Consider the following 16,623-nt stretch of genomic DNA (forward strand, 5'->3'; position numbering starts at 1 on the left):
GGCTGCATGTTTCCATGGCTCGGCATCGGGCCCTGAAGTATTATCCGGTGGCCCTGCAGCGACGTCTCCCAAACATGCACACGGCGGAAGCTTGCGCTGCACCCTGTTTACATGGCGGCAGACCACCTCCTTCATAGTCCCTAGACCTGCCCGTCGAGATCGCTGATCAAGTTATAGTGATTGCGCATCCAGAATCTCAACGTACGTCAGTGATCAGCAGAGTCATTTCGTGATCATGACAACGCGAGGCTAGGTGCTAAATAGAGGCAAGCATGGGGCTCCGTTGACCTGGCGATCGGACTTGAAGCTTGATTGTTACACCCTGTGCCCTTGGAAAGACGGGATGATGTCACCGCTACTACACGTGGGGTCGCGCGTCCGGCGCAGGGACGCAGGGACCTGTAGTGCCCTGCCCCACCACCCACCAGGCATCAAACTTCACCCAGCGGTTCACGATACGCATGCTCGACTACACACGACTAATCTTGATACCCACTTGATCAATAATCGCAACCTGGCAATCGCGCTCAAGGCGCAGTATAACGTCCGCAACATCAGTTGGCTAGCTCTTGTCAACACGGGTCAGCCACCGTGGAAAGCTTGCTTTCATCGTTGATCCATTCTTCCATCCCTGCTCATTCGCCTCTTATAGTGATATGCAAACAAGCGAACAAGGACGGCCTATCACGAAAGTAGATGAAATCTAGACCTACTCGGATTGCCAACTGAATGACGTCCTCGACGTGCTGGGCATACGCCGTGGTTTGTGGCTGCGCTGTTTCATTCTGGGCACATGTCAGTCAGCACTCCTGCTGAGACTGCGAACGGCAGTCACGAACCATGACGTAGCTGCTTGGGTCCGGGGAGCATATAAGCAGTGCTCACCCTGCACTGAAGATAGACCTCATCAACATCCACACCTGCAACTTCAACCAACTCGAATCATCAACCACCTACATCACACTACCTCAAACTAAACCAAACTACCACCTTCAAAATGGCCGACGCATTCCGCAAAGACACCCACACCAAGCTTGGTGAGAAGATGGTACGCCACCTTCACCTTCCATTCTCCACCACCTTCACTAACACCCCCCTCAGCAACCCCAATCTTCCAAGTCCACCGGCACCAAGATTAAGGAGTCCCTGACTGGCACCGGCGACAAGGTTGCCCGCGAGCTCCAGCCCGACTCCTCCAAGACCAACACCCAGTCCACCATGGACAAGGTCGGACGCAGCAAGGACAACAACGTTCACGGCTCCACCGGTGGTAGCATCGTCGACAAGGCCAAGAACACACTTGGAATGGGTCACCACACTACGGGAACCCATACCACCCACACCCACGGCAGCGGCTTGTAAGCGTTGTGCTTGCTGTTGACGGTGGACGAAGGAATGAGATACCCAACTGAGGCATTATGAGATACCTTGCCTACGGGCTAACGAATTAATATCCTATTACACTATGACTTGATGCCTGCGTCTATGTTCGACTGTGCCGCGTATGCTTGATCCTGGTGACCCCCTGGTGTTATGAACTTTTCACTGTCTATCAGCGCAGCGTAGCCACTGTGCAGTTCCTGAAAATCGAACGTGGTATGAGAACGAAGATGATTGAAACAATCGATGGCGTCAAGCCAAAGGGTATGCGTGATGATAGACAAACTCTCGTACAGCTTATGGGTAATCTATAATTTGCATAACATCGTAATAGTTGCGTAAGCGGCGCATATACGTGCGCAATTGCTTGCCATAGGTGTGAACATGGAGCTCGCGATCAAGTAGGCATCGCCATCACGCCATTCCACCCGCCTGATGCGCCTGCCCCTCCGCCTCTGCCACCACGCCCAGAAGGCCTCCCTGCCGTTGCGCCTCCCGATGCTCTGCTGCTACTACCCTTCGATGCCCGCTTCTTGACACCCGCAGAACCCTTACCAAAGCTCGCCCTCTTGCGAAAAGGGCCCTTCTTGTACCCTGACCCAGAGGCTTTCGATCTACCTCTTGCTGCTGGTGCCTTCGTTGCTTTGGACGTAGAAGGGGCTGCGCCGCCACCGAGCTGCGTGTATTTACTGTTGAACTCCGCCACGGCTTGGTTTGGGAATTGGCTGAAGTGATGACTCGTGTGAACTGCATCATCGTCGTCCTCGTCCTCGTCGCCAAACTCGCCATAGAAGGATTCTTCTTCAGATTCTTCTGCAATGGGTACCTCCTCTTCGTCCTCACTACACAGGTCCACGACGAGCCGATGGTTTTGGTCGACAACTTCTTCTTCTTCGTCATCATCGTCAATCTCGTGAATGACTCTGGATTGCTGGGGTCGGCGATTGCGAAGCTGTGGATTCCGAGGTACTGGTGTGTCGTCCCCGTAGAAGTTTCTTGTGTTGTCTACCAAGGCCAAAAATTGCCTGCCATATAGATCCACCATTTCCGGCCTGATACCCGGGATAGTCTTCATCTCATCCAGATCCATAGGTAGATCAAGACCCATTTCACGTAGTACTGTGTCTGTGAAGATGGCTTCACGGTGGTTTTTCTTGTCTTCTATGCCCTTCCTCAACTGCTTGGCTCCGTTCATGAAGTCTCGCAGAACATCGGACTGGAATTCGCTGAGTCCTTCGGTGCGTTGATCTGTAGTAATTGGAGCTCCGACACCCTTTGCTTTCGTGCTTCTTGATGGCTTGGCGACACGTATTGGCGCAAAATCGTCATCAACCACGAAATCGTCCGCCTCGTACCCGCGGGCGGTCTTACTGCGGGCGGGGTGTCGTGGAGCTTCGAATGCATCGTCATCGTCGTCGTCCTCTTCATTATAGGCAAACGATCGGATCTTCTGCTTCGGTGCGCGTACGGGGGAGGGAACATTGGTAGACGGAATCTGAGTTTGGGTTTTCTTTGCCTTCTTGACAGCGGGTGCTTTCGCGCGCGCTTTCTGTGGCGAAGAACGAACTTGAAGCTTGAGCTGCTTTCGTTTGCTCTCGTAGTCGTTGCGTGCCGAAGCAGGCTACAATCGTCAGTATGTAGAATACAGTCAGGGCAGTAAATACATACGTGTAAGTAGTTCGTCGCGAAGCCAACTTTGTTCACCTTGCTTCTTTCCTTGAAGGCCCCAGCGTCGAGCAGGTGTTGGAAGATGCGTTCGTTGTCACCGCGTTCCAAGTCCTTGCCGTAGCCCCATCCATACTCTTCTAATCCAGAGCGTTTGATCTTCGCACTGCCCGCGCCACGGAAAGCGTCCACGCACTGGTGCATCGTTACGTTGTCCTCGTGTACCTGGCTCACAAGTTTGATGGCCATGGCAGCGTAGTCCGTAAGGTCTTTAGTAACAAACGTCGCATCTGAGCGACAGTTGTCGCACGTCGAGTTGCACTTAGAGGCATCGAATGCTTCACTAAAGTATCCGAGTACTTGAGCGCGGCGACAGTCTGCTTTGTTTTCGCAGTACTGGATAACAGTTCTCAGCATATCGCTCAGTCGCTGTTTCTGCTCCCAGCTACCTTCGCCTTCCTCGATCATCTTGCGCAATATTCTCGAGTCGGCATATTGATAGTACAGGTAGCACTCTGAACGTTTGCCATCACGGCCAGCTCGACCGGTCTCTTGGTAGTAGCCTTCTAAACTCTTGGGCAGCGAGTGGTGGATCACATATCGTACATCAGGCTTGTCGATTCCCATACCAAAGGCGATGGTAGCCACTATGACATGATATTCGTTCTTCTGCCATTTGCGTTGGACTTCGGATCGGTCTGCGGATTCCATTCCTGCGTGGTAGTGATACGCACGGATGCCCACATCGGATAGCTTCTGGGCCACTTGCTCACAGCTCTTTCGTGACAAGCAGTATATGATGCCGGATTTCCCAACATATCTCTCTTTGATTAGATCAGCGATGCTGTCGATGACGCCTTTGGCTTTTGGCACAACCTCGTAAGACAAGTTGGGGCGGTTGAAACTCTGGGAGAATTGACGGCAACCCTGGATACCGAGGTTTGCTACTACGTCAGTGCGGACAAGCTGGGTCGCAGTCGCGGTCAGTGCAATAACGGGTACTCCTGGAAACTGACGAACGACGTCTCCAAGTGCCTTGTAATCTGGCCGGAAGTCGTGGCCCCACTGACTGACACAATGCGCTTCATCGATGACGATGCGGGCAAGATTGCCCCCAGAATGCAATTGCTGGAAAGCACTGATCATTCTCTGGTTCTTGCTGAGCATCTCGGGTGTTAGATAGAGGATCTGTATGAACTGTTGGGGATCCCGCTGACGTAGCCCATCCATTATCATGTTCTTTTGTGCTGCGGTCGATTCTCCGTTGATCAGAAAGGCCTGCATCCCAAAGCGCTGTTTGCAGGCCTCCACTTGATCCTCCATCAAACTCAGGAGCGGAGATACTACGATGGTGACTCCTCTCGTCTTGCCTGAGGTAATTACTGATGGAAGTTGGTAACAAAGAGATTTGCCACCTCCCGTAGGCATGAGCACAAAACAGTGTTCGCCAGACAGCGTCGTGTTTATAGCTTCCAACTGTCCTGGACGGAATCCTCGCAGACCGAAGCGGCGAATAAGGGCGGTCCTTAGATCTTGTGACCAAGGGAAGTTCATACCAGGATGATTCTTAGCAGGCATATCCAGCTGCTGCTTCTTCGGTGAAGCTTGCTGGGCTGGTTTAGGCTTGGCTTTATTGGTAGAAGTTTCGCGGAACACCTCACGAGATTGTGTAGTGACGTGATTCCCAGCCCGCTCGCCCTTCCAATCAAAACCACCTGGTGCCTGATTCTCAATGTTGGTGATCTCGTGAAGGAAGTCATCATCGTCGTCCGGTCCAAATGCCCCACCAAAATCATCGTCGTCATTGATCTCAATGGGTTGGTGAAGTTCGCCCATGTTGTTGCTGAACAGGGTTTCGTTCTCTTCAAAGTCAAGCTCGCCAAACTCATCTGGTGTGTGTTGCGGAGCTACTGGCCTTGATCGCTTTGGAGAACGTCGGCGCTCTGGCGTCTCAGGCACTCTATGGGATCGCTCTTTTGACTTCGCTTTTTGCTTTCCTGCCATGTCATCATTCGCACGGGCACGGGAGCCTAGGTTTGGAGGCGGTAGTGGGGACGCAGCTACTTGCTCTTCTGCGAAACGGATATGCCGAGTAGGCGTCCACAGTTCCTGAGCGGGAGCCTCGGGTGGCCTACCGTATTGTGTCTGGGGGATGCGATGTGAGCCTGCATCCCTTGACGCTTTTGGGTGTGGGCGGACCGGGCTCGCTTGGGTTGATTGTATGACCACATTACGGCTGATTTTCGTTTCAGTCTTCACAAGAGGTGTTGACTGCTGCTTGATGGCTGCCGCATCCAGTAGGTAAAACATCTGGATCAGAACATCCTCGTTCATCTTGAACAGTCTGCTGAGGGTTTCACCGTCCGCTGCATCAAATTGACCGATGTTCAAGTCATCCTCTAGCTTCTGTTTGACCCTCTGCCGCTGCCCGATTAGTTCCTCGTGTTTGGATTTCAAGGTTATCAATTGCTCGACTGCCTCCTTTCGTGAACGAGCGCGTTCCATCCTTTCTTGTTCGCTTGGATCAGGCTTGCCAAACTCGGAAAGATGTGCTACAAACGCAGCCCTGGCATTATCCCATGCCGAGCTTGCAGCGTTGAGGTGTTTCTGCAATCTTTGGCCTTCAGTGCCCAGGAAGGTATCCATGGATTCTCTGATGGCATCTCTCCTTTCCTTTGGAAGTTCGGAAGAGCTTGGTACGCGTTTTGTGGATGCAGGCACTGGTGTGGGTGTAGGCCTTGCAGCCTTCTTTGGAGACTGAGACTTCGCTGGAGTGGGCATAGAGTCCTGTTCCGGCTGATATGGGCTTGGACTTCTTACGGTCTTCGAAGGCGATCGTATGGGAAGCTGCGTTTGACTGGCACCTCTGGTGAACTCGGTCATCGGTGTTTTCTCGCGTAGTTTCTTCCCCGTTGGAGTGGGTGATTTCGTCCGGGATTGGGTATCGATATCCATCTCATCCAGTGCACCAAATTCTTCATCCTCCGAGTCCAAGACCGCATGCCCAACCCTCTTAGTGCCAGGTGTGTCCAACCGTCGATCATTTCTAGCCATAGCCCCGGTCTTAGCGAGATCGTTCTTCCGGGGCGAAGGACTACGCGTTTGCTTCCCCATTTTGCGAGCGGGCGCATTTTCCGAGGGTGCGCGGCTCAGTGACTTGCGTTTACGGGGTTGTGAGGCTATCGCATTCTCTGCGTTCGCCATTTGTCTCTCCTCCTCTTCTAATTGCAACATAGCTTCCAGGTCGTCGTCTTCTGCTGTCGCGATATGCTTTGACTGTTTACCTACACCGTCTACGATGGTTGAGTATGGTGGAGGAGGGCTGTCGGGGGCCATGACCATATCGTCAATATCGGGGAAGTCATCATCGTCGACGAGCTCTGGACTGAGCGCATGAGCCTTGCGAACAGGTCTGGGAGACTTGGTGCGACGTAGGTCTGCCTCGTACTCGTCGCTCTTTCGTTTCCGACCCTTAGAGGTGCGCGTTGGAACTGGAGAGGAGCGACCCGCGTCGTCACCAGTGAGATCGATTGAGTCGACATCAACTGGCTCGCGGTACTTCGTTCTCGCGGTAGCATGTTGGGAGGCAGGTGTGCCAGTATTCCCAGTGATACTCCTCACATTCGCTGATAGATCTTGTATGTTGTTCTTGAAACTTCCAACATCACTCGGTTCCTTTCGTTCCCTGCCTGCTGATTTGGAAGAGGATACATGTTCAGGCAACCCCGCTAAGATGAGTCTAGGCTTTCCACTCGCTGGAGTGTGCCTCAATCTTGCCATATCCAAGGTCGCGTCTTCCGTGCCTGGCGGGTTGTGTATATCAATAGTCCGTGTTCGAGCGAGAGCGCGGGGTGGAGCGGGACGTTCGGCCGGTAGTGCTGGTGGGGGTGGTGGCGCGGAGGCAGCTTCAGGCTCATCGTATCCTGCGTGGTCGTCCAAGAAGGAAGAATGCTGTGGAGAAATCGTAGCTGAACTCGTCGGAACTGCGTTGGGATCGTATGCAACGAGCGAAGCCGCGGGCGGAATGAAAGGCTTCTCTGCGATCAACCACTTGAGATGTTTGCTAAGATTGTTCTGAGGCATGAGAGCGTCGCATCGTCGGTGTGAGTCCGCATGAATATTTTACGCGTCAGTCCGTGTAGGCATCGCGATTTTGCAGGCGTGATGGTGGCGATGTCATCGATAGCATCGTTGACCGTGTTGTGCTAACTCCGGAACGCGCCGCGCTAGCACCAAGTCACGTGCTGGGTGGATGCCGAAGAACCTCGAGTGGACCTGCCGCTTTGGAGCCAAACGTGCCGCTTGCTTCACGAACCCGCTCAAGACAGCCAATCGCGAAAGTGGCCCGCTCGATAGATCAAAATATGGCGCAGGTTGCGAAGGCACATGTCGCTTCCGGCCATCCTAGGTAATCATCGCGAAATCTAGGCTCTTCATAGAGTCAGACGCGTCCCGTCACTCGTACAAACACTTCTCGCGCCAACATTTATATGCTGCACTTCTTTACGTTCCAGCATCCACCACGGAAACGAGCTGTGAACGTTCCCAGTTCTACTTCTTTACGCATCAATTTAATCCATCATGGAGGTCCCAGCTCACGACCTGTTCCAAAGACTGTCGACGTCGATCTCAAAGCTATACTTAAGCCCACCGCCTGAGAATGTCCTTCCCTCAACGAATACGTTGAGTGCTGCTCGCTCTATGCTTCATCCCCACCTCCAGAGCCAGGGCGTGGGTCTCGAAGAAAGCATACGGCACATACAAGAGGACCTCGCCCCAGCCTTCAACAGTAGTTCCCGCTCTCCTAATTACTACGGCTTTGTGACCGGTGGTGCGACACCAGTAGCACTGCTTGCTGACAACCTGGTCACAGCCTATGACCAAAACGTGCAAGTTCACCTACCAAATGAGACCATCGCCACAGACGTTGAGGATCGAGCTCTTTCTCTATTGTGCGAGTTGCTCAATTTCGAACCAGAACAATGGCCACATCGCATATTTACCACAGGTGCGACGGCAGCCAATATCCTGGGGCTGGCGTGTGGACGAGAGTATGTGATTGCTGAAGCCTCAGCACATCGTACAGACGTCGAGATTAGCGTTGGCGAACTTGGTATCACGGAAGCTATGCGGAAAGCTGGTATCGACGAGATCCAAATCTTGACCACGGTACCGCACTCATCGCTGAGCAAGGCGGCAAGCATACTGGGTCTGGGGCGGACGAGCGTTAAGTGTCTAGGACAGCCAGATGCGCCGCACAAATTTGACATGCAGCTACTCAAGAAGTCTCTTGAGCGACCTGGTGCCGCATCGATCGTGGCTATCTCTGCATCAGAAGTCAACACAGGAGTCTTTGCGACTTCTGGGCTAGAAGAAATGCAGGAGATGCGAAAGCTGTGCGACATGTATGGAGCATGGATACATGTGGATGGTGCGTTTGGGCTCTTCGGCCGCATATTGACCTCACCCGCGTACTACTCTATTACCCGAGCTTGTGAAGGTCTTGAGCTTGCGGATTCGATCACAGGTGACGCGCACAAGCTGCTCAACGTACCATACGACTGTGGCTTCTTCTTCTCTCGACACCGCAACATCGCTGAACGCGTATTCCAGAATCCCAACGCGGCATACCTCGCTTCTGGGAACGACGCGAACGCCATCATGTCACCACTGAACATCGGACTCGAGAATTCTCGACGATTTCGAGCGCTGCCGGTTTACGCCAACCTTGTTGCGTATGGTAAAGAGGGCTATCGTACGATGTTGGAACGACAGATTGAACTCTCGCGAGGAATCGCAAGATATATTCTGGAGACTGATGGATATGAGCTCCTCCCTCAACACGATACTCCTCAGGAAGACGTCGTAAACAGCATATACATCATTGTACTGTTCCGTGCAACAGATGAAGCACTAAACAATCAACTGGTCAACAAGATCAAGGCAACGAGGAAAATATATGTGTCAGGTACAGCATGGGACGGGAAGCCAGCATGTAGGTTTGCAGTTTCTAACTGGATGACGGACGCCGAGAGGGATTTGCCCATCATCAAACAGGTGTTGCAAGCCATATTGTCCGACAAAGAGAGTGTACAGTCGAAATAGCGAACTGTATTTACAAGAATGGAACGAGTATGAGCGTATTACATGTCCTCCATCTTGTACACTTCGTATACTGGCTCCTCGTATGGGTGTGCTCTGCTTCCATCAGCGAAATTGATCATCACTAGAGATGGACAGACTCACTTTTTCAGTGCTTCCACGGCTTTGACAGTTATATCGCGCCCTATGCACATGGCCTCGACTCTGTACTCGTCCACTTCTTGTAGTTCACCAGCCTTGCCAATCTAAGAGCCGTTGTCAGCCTTCACTGTTCATCACACTGTGGCTCTACGTATGCTTAAGAAACCTACGTGAGGGTCGGCAGCGTTGCCCGGTCTAAATTGTCCCGTTCCTCTGCTTGTGAAGCAAACTTCCGTGTAGCCCCCTGGGCCTGGATAACGCCCTGCACCGGCACTCAAGACAGCGGTCTTGCAGGCGCTGAGGGCAGAGGGAGGGACGAAAAATACAATCTTGAACTTTTGCAGACTTGATGCCATGATTACGCAGGCAGGAAGCGACGAGTATGATAGTTACACAAAAGAGGTTGGAGTACCCGCAGCCTTTTGGTCTCAAAGATATGACTGCAGCTGAGATCCACGATGATGTGGATGTACCCAATCGCAACGGTGCCTGGGGCGGGGCTACCTTCACGGCAGCTGCACAGCACCGCATATGGCAACCATTAGCAGTTTGGTATGTGTGAGGCAGAATCTATTAGCAAAACGCGAAGCCTGATAATGGGAAGTCTGTCTAAGAACAGAATTAAAGACGGTCAAGTTTGGTGCAGTCTGACGGTTGAAGGGAAGGCGGCGGCACGTTAGCCCCGCGCCCCGCTACAGGCAGACCGCACGTGTCAGGGTGTTTGTTTACCTGTGCGCACAACACTAGGAAAGTGTCCAGTTGCACAAGGATACTCCGCGCAATTCGCGCCCAACCACGATCAGCCCACAGCCATAGCAATCATGGCTTCCATGTCCCCGAGGAAATCTACGCGCGCCGCTGCGACGCGCCGAAAAGCACCCGTTGTCGACGACTCGGACCATGAGGAAAACAGGACCCCTACGCCCGAAGTCAAGCAGGAGGAGGAGGAAGAATTCACACCGGCCCCCGCGCCACTCAAGACGGGACGGGGACGGGGAAGGCCTCGGAAGGCTGCAGCCCAGAATGAAGAAGCGACACCCAAGCCCGCAGCGAGGCGGCGGACGCGCGCCACAGAGTCGGTCGAACCCACGCAGGCGCTCACACCCGCGACAGAGAGGACCACCAGGGCGGCTTCACCCTCCAAGGCGGTGCCCAAGAAGCGCGGCAGGAAGCCACGTGCTTCTGTCGCTGCACCTCCGGCTGAGGATACCTCGCACTTGCTCACTCCTGAGCCTTCAATATCGCCCGAGCCTGAGGTTGAGCAGCCGTCCGAAGCCACCGTTACACCAAGCTCGCCGCTTGCCGATACTACAAACGACACGGCAGACGATCCTACGAATGATGCAGTAGACGATCCTACGAGTGACGCTGCGAGCGATGTTACCATGACCGACCGAACGCCGGAGCCCGCACCCGCACCTGTGCCAGAATCCGCACCCGAGCCTGTGGCTGAGGTTACCCAGATAGAACCGAAAGACGAGTCGCCCGTACCGGAGCCGAAGGTCGAGGCTGAGCCTTTATCAGAGCCTCAGCCCCCAGCCAAGGTCATGGAGGATCTCGGCACACAACAAACTATGCTTGAGCCTATAGATATTGTGGTCAAGAGGCGAGCGGCAGGTATCCCCGCGTTGCATGAGCCTGTAGCGCCCAAACAGCGGACGGTAATCACCTGGCTCGTCCTCAATAACTTCAAGAGTTACGCTGGCCGACAGGCGGTTGGGCCCTTCCACGCCTCCTTCTCCTCCGTGGTGGGACCGAACGGCTCCGGGAAGTCAAACGTCATCGACTCGCTTCTCTTCGTCTTCGGTTTCCGCGCAAGTAAGATGCGACAGAGCAAGCTTTCCGCCCTCATTCACAATTCGGCGGCGTTCCCGGACCTGGATTACTGCGAGGTCGAAGTCCACTTCCAAGAAGTCAAGGACCTCCCAAACGGCGGCCACGAAGTCATCCCGGACTCAGACCTCGTCGTCTCTCGAAGGGCGTTCAAGAACAATTCGAGCAAATACTACATCAACAGGAAGGAGTCTACATTCACGATTGTCACCACCCTGCTCAAAGACCGCGGCGTGGATCTCGACCATAAGCGTTTCTTGATCCTGCAGGGTGAGGTTGAATCGATCGCGCAGATGAAGCCCAAAGCACAGGGCGAACATGACGATGGACTGCTTGAGTATCTCGAAGATATCATCGGCACGTCCAAGTACAAGACACCCATCGCAGAGTCAGAGGTTGAAGTGGAGACCTTGAATGAAGTCTGTCGTGAGAAAAGCAGCCGTGTACAGCACGTCGAGAAGGAGAAGAGCAGTCTGGAAGAGAAGAAGAACAAGGCGCTCGCCTACATTCGTGACGAGAACGAGCTGGCCTCGAAGCAGTCCACCCTCTACCAAATATATGTGTCCGAGTTCGACGATCACATTCAAGTCACCCAAGAGTCTGTCGGCCAGCTCCAGTCGCAGCTTGATGAGGAGTTGCAGAAGCACCAAGGCAACGAGGAAGAGATCAAGGGGCTTGAGCGACAATACAAGGCTGGCGCGAAAGAGTGTGAGCAGCTCGAAAAGAAGAACCAGGAGTACCAGAAAGAGGTGGCCCGCGTTGACAAGGAGACGGTCAAATTCGAGGAGAAAAAGAAGTTCTTGGCTAATAAACAGAAGAAGCTGGAGAAGACCAAGGAGACAAGTGGCTATGGTCGATCGGAGGCAGACAGCCTCGCCAAGCAGTACGCTGCGGACGTCGAGCGCTACAACGAAGAGATTGCTGAGCTCGAGCAGAGCATGGAGGTCGAAGCGAAGGAGCTTGAGACGATTCGCAAGAGCTTGGCTGGTAAAACACAGGGTCTCTCCGACGAGATCGCTGCAAAGCAGAAATCTTTGGAACCTTGGAGTGCCAGGATCAACGAGAAACAGTCCGCTATTGCAGTTGCTCAGAGCGAGCTCGACATCATGCGTGAGCGTGAGAATGCAGGTGCCAAGGGTATTGCCGAAGTCGAAGCAAAGATCGAGAGCTTGGAGGAAGCCAAACAGGCGAAGGTTGCAGAACTCGATGAGTGCAAAGCCGAGAGGAAGCGTGTCGAGAAGAACGTCCAAAAGACACGGGCTAAACTTGAGGAGATAACTCAACAAGAACCGGCGCTGAGGTCGAAGCTATCTGGCGCACGAGCCAAGGCAGATGAGGCTCGGGCAAGTCTCTCTTCCGCTCAGACTCAAGGCAACGTTTTGACGGGTCTGATGCGTCTGAAAGAATCAGGACGTATCGATGGATTCCATGGTCGACTCGGAAACCTAGGCACCATCGATCAGAAGTACGACGTTGCTATCTCTACAGCCTGTCCGCAACTAGACAACATGGTTGTAGACACAGTAGAGTCTGGTCAGCAGTGCATTGAGTACCTACGGAAGAACAACCTCGGTCGCGCCAACTTCATTCTCCTGGATCGCCTCGCCAAGCGTGACATGTCGCCAGTGCAAACACCCGAGAACGTGCCACGTCTTTTCGACCTCGTCAAGCCTAAGCACGAAAAGCTCAAGCCTGCATTCTTCCAGGTTATGACAAACACACTGGTCGCCGAAGACCTTGACCAAGCTGAGCGTATCGCATATGGCGCGAAGAGATGGCGAGTCGTCACCCTAGACGGCAAGCTTATCGACACTGCGGGTACCATGAGTGGTGGTGGAAGCAGAGTAGTCAAGGGAAAGATGTCTTCCAAGCTCGCGTCTGATGTTTCAAAAGACCAGGTCACAAAGCTCGAGCATGACCGTGATACACTTGAACAGACCTTTGCTGAGTTCCAACAAGAGCTGCGCGAGCTCGAGACTGCACTGAGAGACCTCAATCAGCAGATACCCGAACTGGACACCAAGTCACAGAAGCTTGCGCTAGAACTTGAGAGTTTTGATCGCAATATTGCGGATTGTCAGCGCCGCATCAAAGAGCTAGGTAGTGAGCAGACATCCACGAAGACCGACAAGGGACGCATCGCATCGCTGGAGAAGAACATCGCCACGATGGAGAAGGAGGTCTCTAAACTTCGTGCAGAGACTGAGGATATCGAAGCGGAGATCAAGGCTCTTCAGGACAAGATCATGGAAATCGGAGGAGTCAAGCTACGAGGTCAGAAGGCCAAAGTCGATGGTCTTAAGGGACAGATCGATACGTTGACCGAGCAAGTGTCTAATGCACAAGTCGCGAAATCAAAGGAAGAGAAGCAGTGCGTCAAGCACGAGAAGGCACATAACGATGCCATCAAAGAGCTCGAAAAGCTTGCTCTTGATGCCGAAAAGGTTGAAGAGGATATGGCTTCACAACAACGCGACGTTTCCGGAATCCGACAGCAGGCCGAAGAAGCGCAAGAACAGCTCGAAGCCAGGAAAGAGGAACTTCAATTGGTCAAGAAGGAGCTCGATGAGAAGCTGGGCGAGCTCAACGAGACGCGTGCGGTCGAGATTGAGATGCGCAATAAGCTTGAAGAAAGCCAAAAGACTCTGAACGAGTACCAGAAGAAGCAAGCATACTTCCATGACAAGCTAAGCAAGCTCGCATACCAAAATGTCACCGACTTGGGCGAGGAACAAGAAAACGGAGGTGAAGGTCTCCCGTCTTACAGCAAAGACGAGCTTCAAGACATGGACAAGGCTACTCTCAAGGACCAAATCGCCCACTTGGAGAAGAAGAACGAGTCCACGCAAGTCGACCTAGCGGTCCTCGCCGAGTACCGCAAACGTGTCGAGGAGCATGCTGCGCGCTCTACAGACCTCGCTTCTGCTGTCAGCGCCCGTGACGCTGCAAAGCACAAGTGCGAAGAGCTTCGACGTCTTCGCAAAGAAGGTTTCAAGGCTGGTTTCGACATCATCACTGCGCGTCTCAAAGAGATGTACCAGATGATTACCATGGGTGGCAACGCCGAGCTCGAGTATGAAGATACACTCGACGCCTTTTCCGAGGGCATCCGGTTCTCAGTAATGCCTCCGAAAAAGTCATGGAAAAACATCAGCAACCTTTCTGGTGGTGAGAAGACTTTGAGCTCTCTAGCTTTGGTGTTTGCTTTGCATCACTACAAGCCTACACCGTTGTACGTCATGGACGAAATCGACGCGGCGCTAGACTTCCGCAACGTGAGCATCGTGGCGAGTTACATCAAGGAGAGGACGAAGAACGCACAATTTATTGTTATCTCACTTAGAAACAACATGTTCGAACTTGCATCGCGGCTGGTCGGCGTGTACAAGGTCAACCACATGGTAAGCTCATTTCAAGTGCACATTCAATGGCTTCAGCATCGTTTACTGACTCATTTTAGACGAAAAGTGTTACGATTGAGAACAAAGACTATATCATCAAACAGGCTTGATGATTGGTGGGCAACGAAGACTCTTGGGATTGGTGTTTGGTGTTGGGAGTAAACTCGCGGGCACGTATTCGGTATGAAGCGGAATGGGTTGGGCTAGCTGCGATGATACCATACTGAGATACATGCGGCTTGGTACTGAACGAATGCAATGTTGAATGTCATTATCATTACATCTATAGAACCTCGCTTTGAGCACTGATATACCTAACTGCGCGTTCAAGGTTGCGCGAATCTACAGTTGCACGAAGTTACATCAAACTAGATTTGCTCACTCTCCTCCCTTAGGCTCTTTGGGCGGTAGTAGTGTAGTCGGTTTCACTTCCCGTCCATTTCATCAGTCATAGCGGCTGCCTGCGCACACAACAAAACTTCTCGACCGAGGCGTTGCTACGGTTTCCAACGTCCACATAATCGCCCCTGGCCACCTCGGATCTTTACCTCATATACCGCTTGCACTTGTCTTAGCTTTGACCATTGCTAACAACCTACTCAAGTACGTCAACACGGGTTGCACCAACTTTTAGCCTACACCACATACCCACCTCCTGCCTCTGCCCCTACCTATACCTATACCCGCACCACCTTCGAAAACCCGCAACCACTGCACGTTCTCCACCAACACAAAAGTGCACTCCTACTTCACCAACACCTCACAACTTGAGCGCGCGACTACGTCAGCTGCTCACAACACCATGGCCCACGTCACTGACTCCGTTCCCACCCCGTGGAAAGGCCACACAACTCGAGATGTTAGCAGCGCAGAGGAGACAGCGGTAACTCCTATATCCAAAGCGAAAAAAATCTCTGAGAGCCCTCGAGTCGAAAAGAGCGATGGCCAAGCTACGCCTAAGCGAACTCTTCGCAGTACTAAGTCTACCCAGACCACCCCGAGCAAAGACACAACAGTCAAAACTGTCGAAGTGGCCGCTGTATCAGAAGAATCAGACCTATCTGCATCAGTGACAAGCAGCGATGAAGGGATTGCTGCAAGGTCAGCGTCCGGGACTGAGGAGAACTCTCGCGTAGACCGCAAGGCCAAACCATTCGTCACTTCTTCGAAAGACCCTCGCGCCGTTGCTCAGGAAGATTCGTCACACGGCAAGAAGCGCGCGGTAGAAGACAAGAAAGGCGGTCGAGCGAAGCGTCAAGTACGATCATCCCAGGAGCTGGGTCTGACCTATAACAGCATCAAGGCAATCAACATGCCGCCGCGTGATACCGTGGCCGGCCAAGACCCTCCCGCTCCCACACCCGGTGCATTTCCCTATGGTGATACAGAAGATCACCAGAACAGTATGATCATCTACTTGCTAGATGACTTGGAGCACACATACTCGCAGGCGACTATCTTGTACAATAAGGCATTCCCAAGCGAGACAGTGACGGATGAAGCTGTACGTCGCCGCCATATTCGGTCTCTCGAGCGCTTACAGAAGCGCTACGGTGCAAGGCCTGCTACACAGATTGGCGTAGTCGGCAGGAACATCTCGAGACGTGGAAGGCCGCGTGCGCCCCGTCTCAGTGGTATTCAGCCCGAGAAGGACTTGGTTGCTCCCTCCGAGGAGCAGACCGAAGGCGAAGGTGAAGGCGAAGTCTCGGCCCTTGAAGAGGCTTCGGCGGATACATCGATTGCTTCTTCGAAGGGTGGCTCGGTCAAAGCCATGAAACAGGCTCAGCGCGAGAAGCGGAACTACAAGAGCCACGAGTTTGACAAGGCCTGCATTGTTGTTTGGCACGATGCTGAAGGCATGTCGTTCAAGGACATCCGCAACAAGCTCGAGGAGCGCGGATGGTCCCTTGGCGTGCCCACGGTCAAGAAGGAGTATGCGAAAGCTCGTGCTCGCATCTGGGGCACGTCACCAGAACCTGCCGCCGACGATACTGAAGAAAGTCATGGAGAAGTGATCGAAGATGAAGAAGACGGAGACGTGAACATGGAGGGGGAATCAGTTGAGCAGGAGGAGATGTGAGTTGGAGACGACGGGGTGGCA

At 53.2% G+C, this 16,623-nt stretch overlaps 5 protein-coding genes across 5 annotated transcripts; 4 read left to right on the forward strand and 1 right to left on the reverse strand.

Moving 5' to 3' along the window:
• Positions 1 to 997: 997 nt before the first annotated feature.
• On the forward strand, positions 998 to 1,362 carry J4E86_003403 (uncharacterized protein; the record flags this gene model as incomplete). Its single annotated transcript, XM_051443958.1, has 2 exons — positions 998 to 1,048; positions 1,102 to 1,362. 2 exons carry the CDS (start codon positions 998 to 1,000, stop codon positions 1,360 to 1,362), a joined length of 312 nt encoding a protein of 103 aa, XP_051305453.1.
• Positions 1,363 to 7,626: 6,264 nt separating this feature from the next.
• J4E86_003404 (uncharacterized protein) lies at positions 7,627 to 9,150 on the forward strand (the record flags this gene model as incomplete). The annotated part of the gene is made up of 1 exon (XM_051443959.1): positions 7,627 to 9,150. The coding sequence occupies one exon, from the start codon at positions 7,627 to 7,629 to the stop codon at positions 9,148 to 9,150; it is 1,524 nt and encodes a 507-aa protein (XP_051305454.1).
• Positions 9,151 to 9,188: 38 nt separating this feature from the next.
• Positions 9,189 to 9,644, reverse strand: J4E86_003405 (uncharacterized protein; the record flags this gene model as incomplete). The annotated part of the gene is made up of 3 exons (XM_051443960.1): positions 9,189 to 9,243; positions 9,292 to 9,392; positions 9,459 to 9,644. 3 exons carry the CDS (start codon positions 9,642 to 9,644, stop codon positions 9,189 to 9,191), a joined length of 342 nt encoding a protein of 113 aa, XP_051305455.1.
• Positions 9,645 to 10,109: 465 nt separating this feature from the next.
• Positions 10,110 to 14,632, forward strand: J4E86_003406 (uncharacterized protein; the record flags this gene model as incomplete). The annotated part of the gene is made up of 2 exons (XM_051443961.1): positions 10,110 to 14,522; positions 14,582 to 14,632. 2 exons carry the CDS (start codon positions 10,110 to 10,112, stop codon positions 14,630 to 14,632), a joined length of 4,464 nt encoding a protein of 1,487 aa, XP_051305456.1.
• Positions 14,633 to 15,324: 692 nt separating this feature from the next.
• J4E86_003407 (uncharacterized protein) lies at positions 15,325 to 16,602 on the forward strand (the record flags this gene model as incomplete). Its single annotated transcript, XM_051443962.1, has 1 exon — positions 15,325 to 16,602. The coding sequence occupies one exon, from the start codon at positions 15,325 to 15,327 to the stop codon at positions 16,600 to 16,602; it is 1,278 nt and encodes a 425-aa protein (XP_051305457.1).
• Positions 16,603 to 16,623: the final 21 nt, after the last annotated feature.

Source organism: Alternaria arbusti, assembly GCF_024043155.1.
Source record: "Alternaria arbusti strain BMP 1465 chromosome Unknown scaffold_3, whole genome shotgun sequence".
Classification (NCBI taxonomy): domain Eukaryota; kingdom Fungi; phylum Ascomycota; class Dothideomycetes; order Pleosporales; family Pleosporaceae; genus Alternaria; species Alternaria arbusti.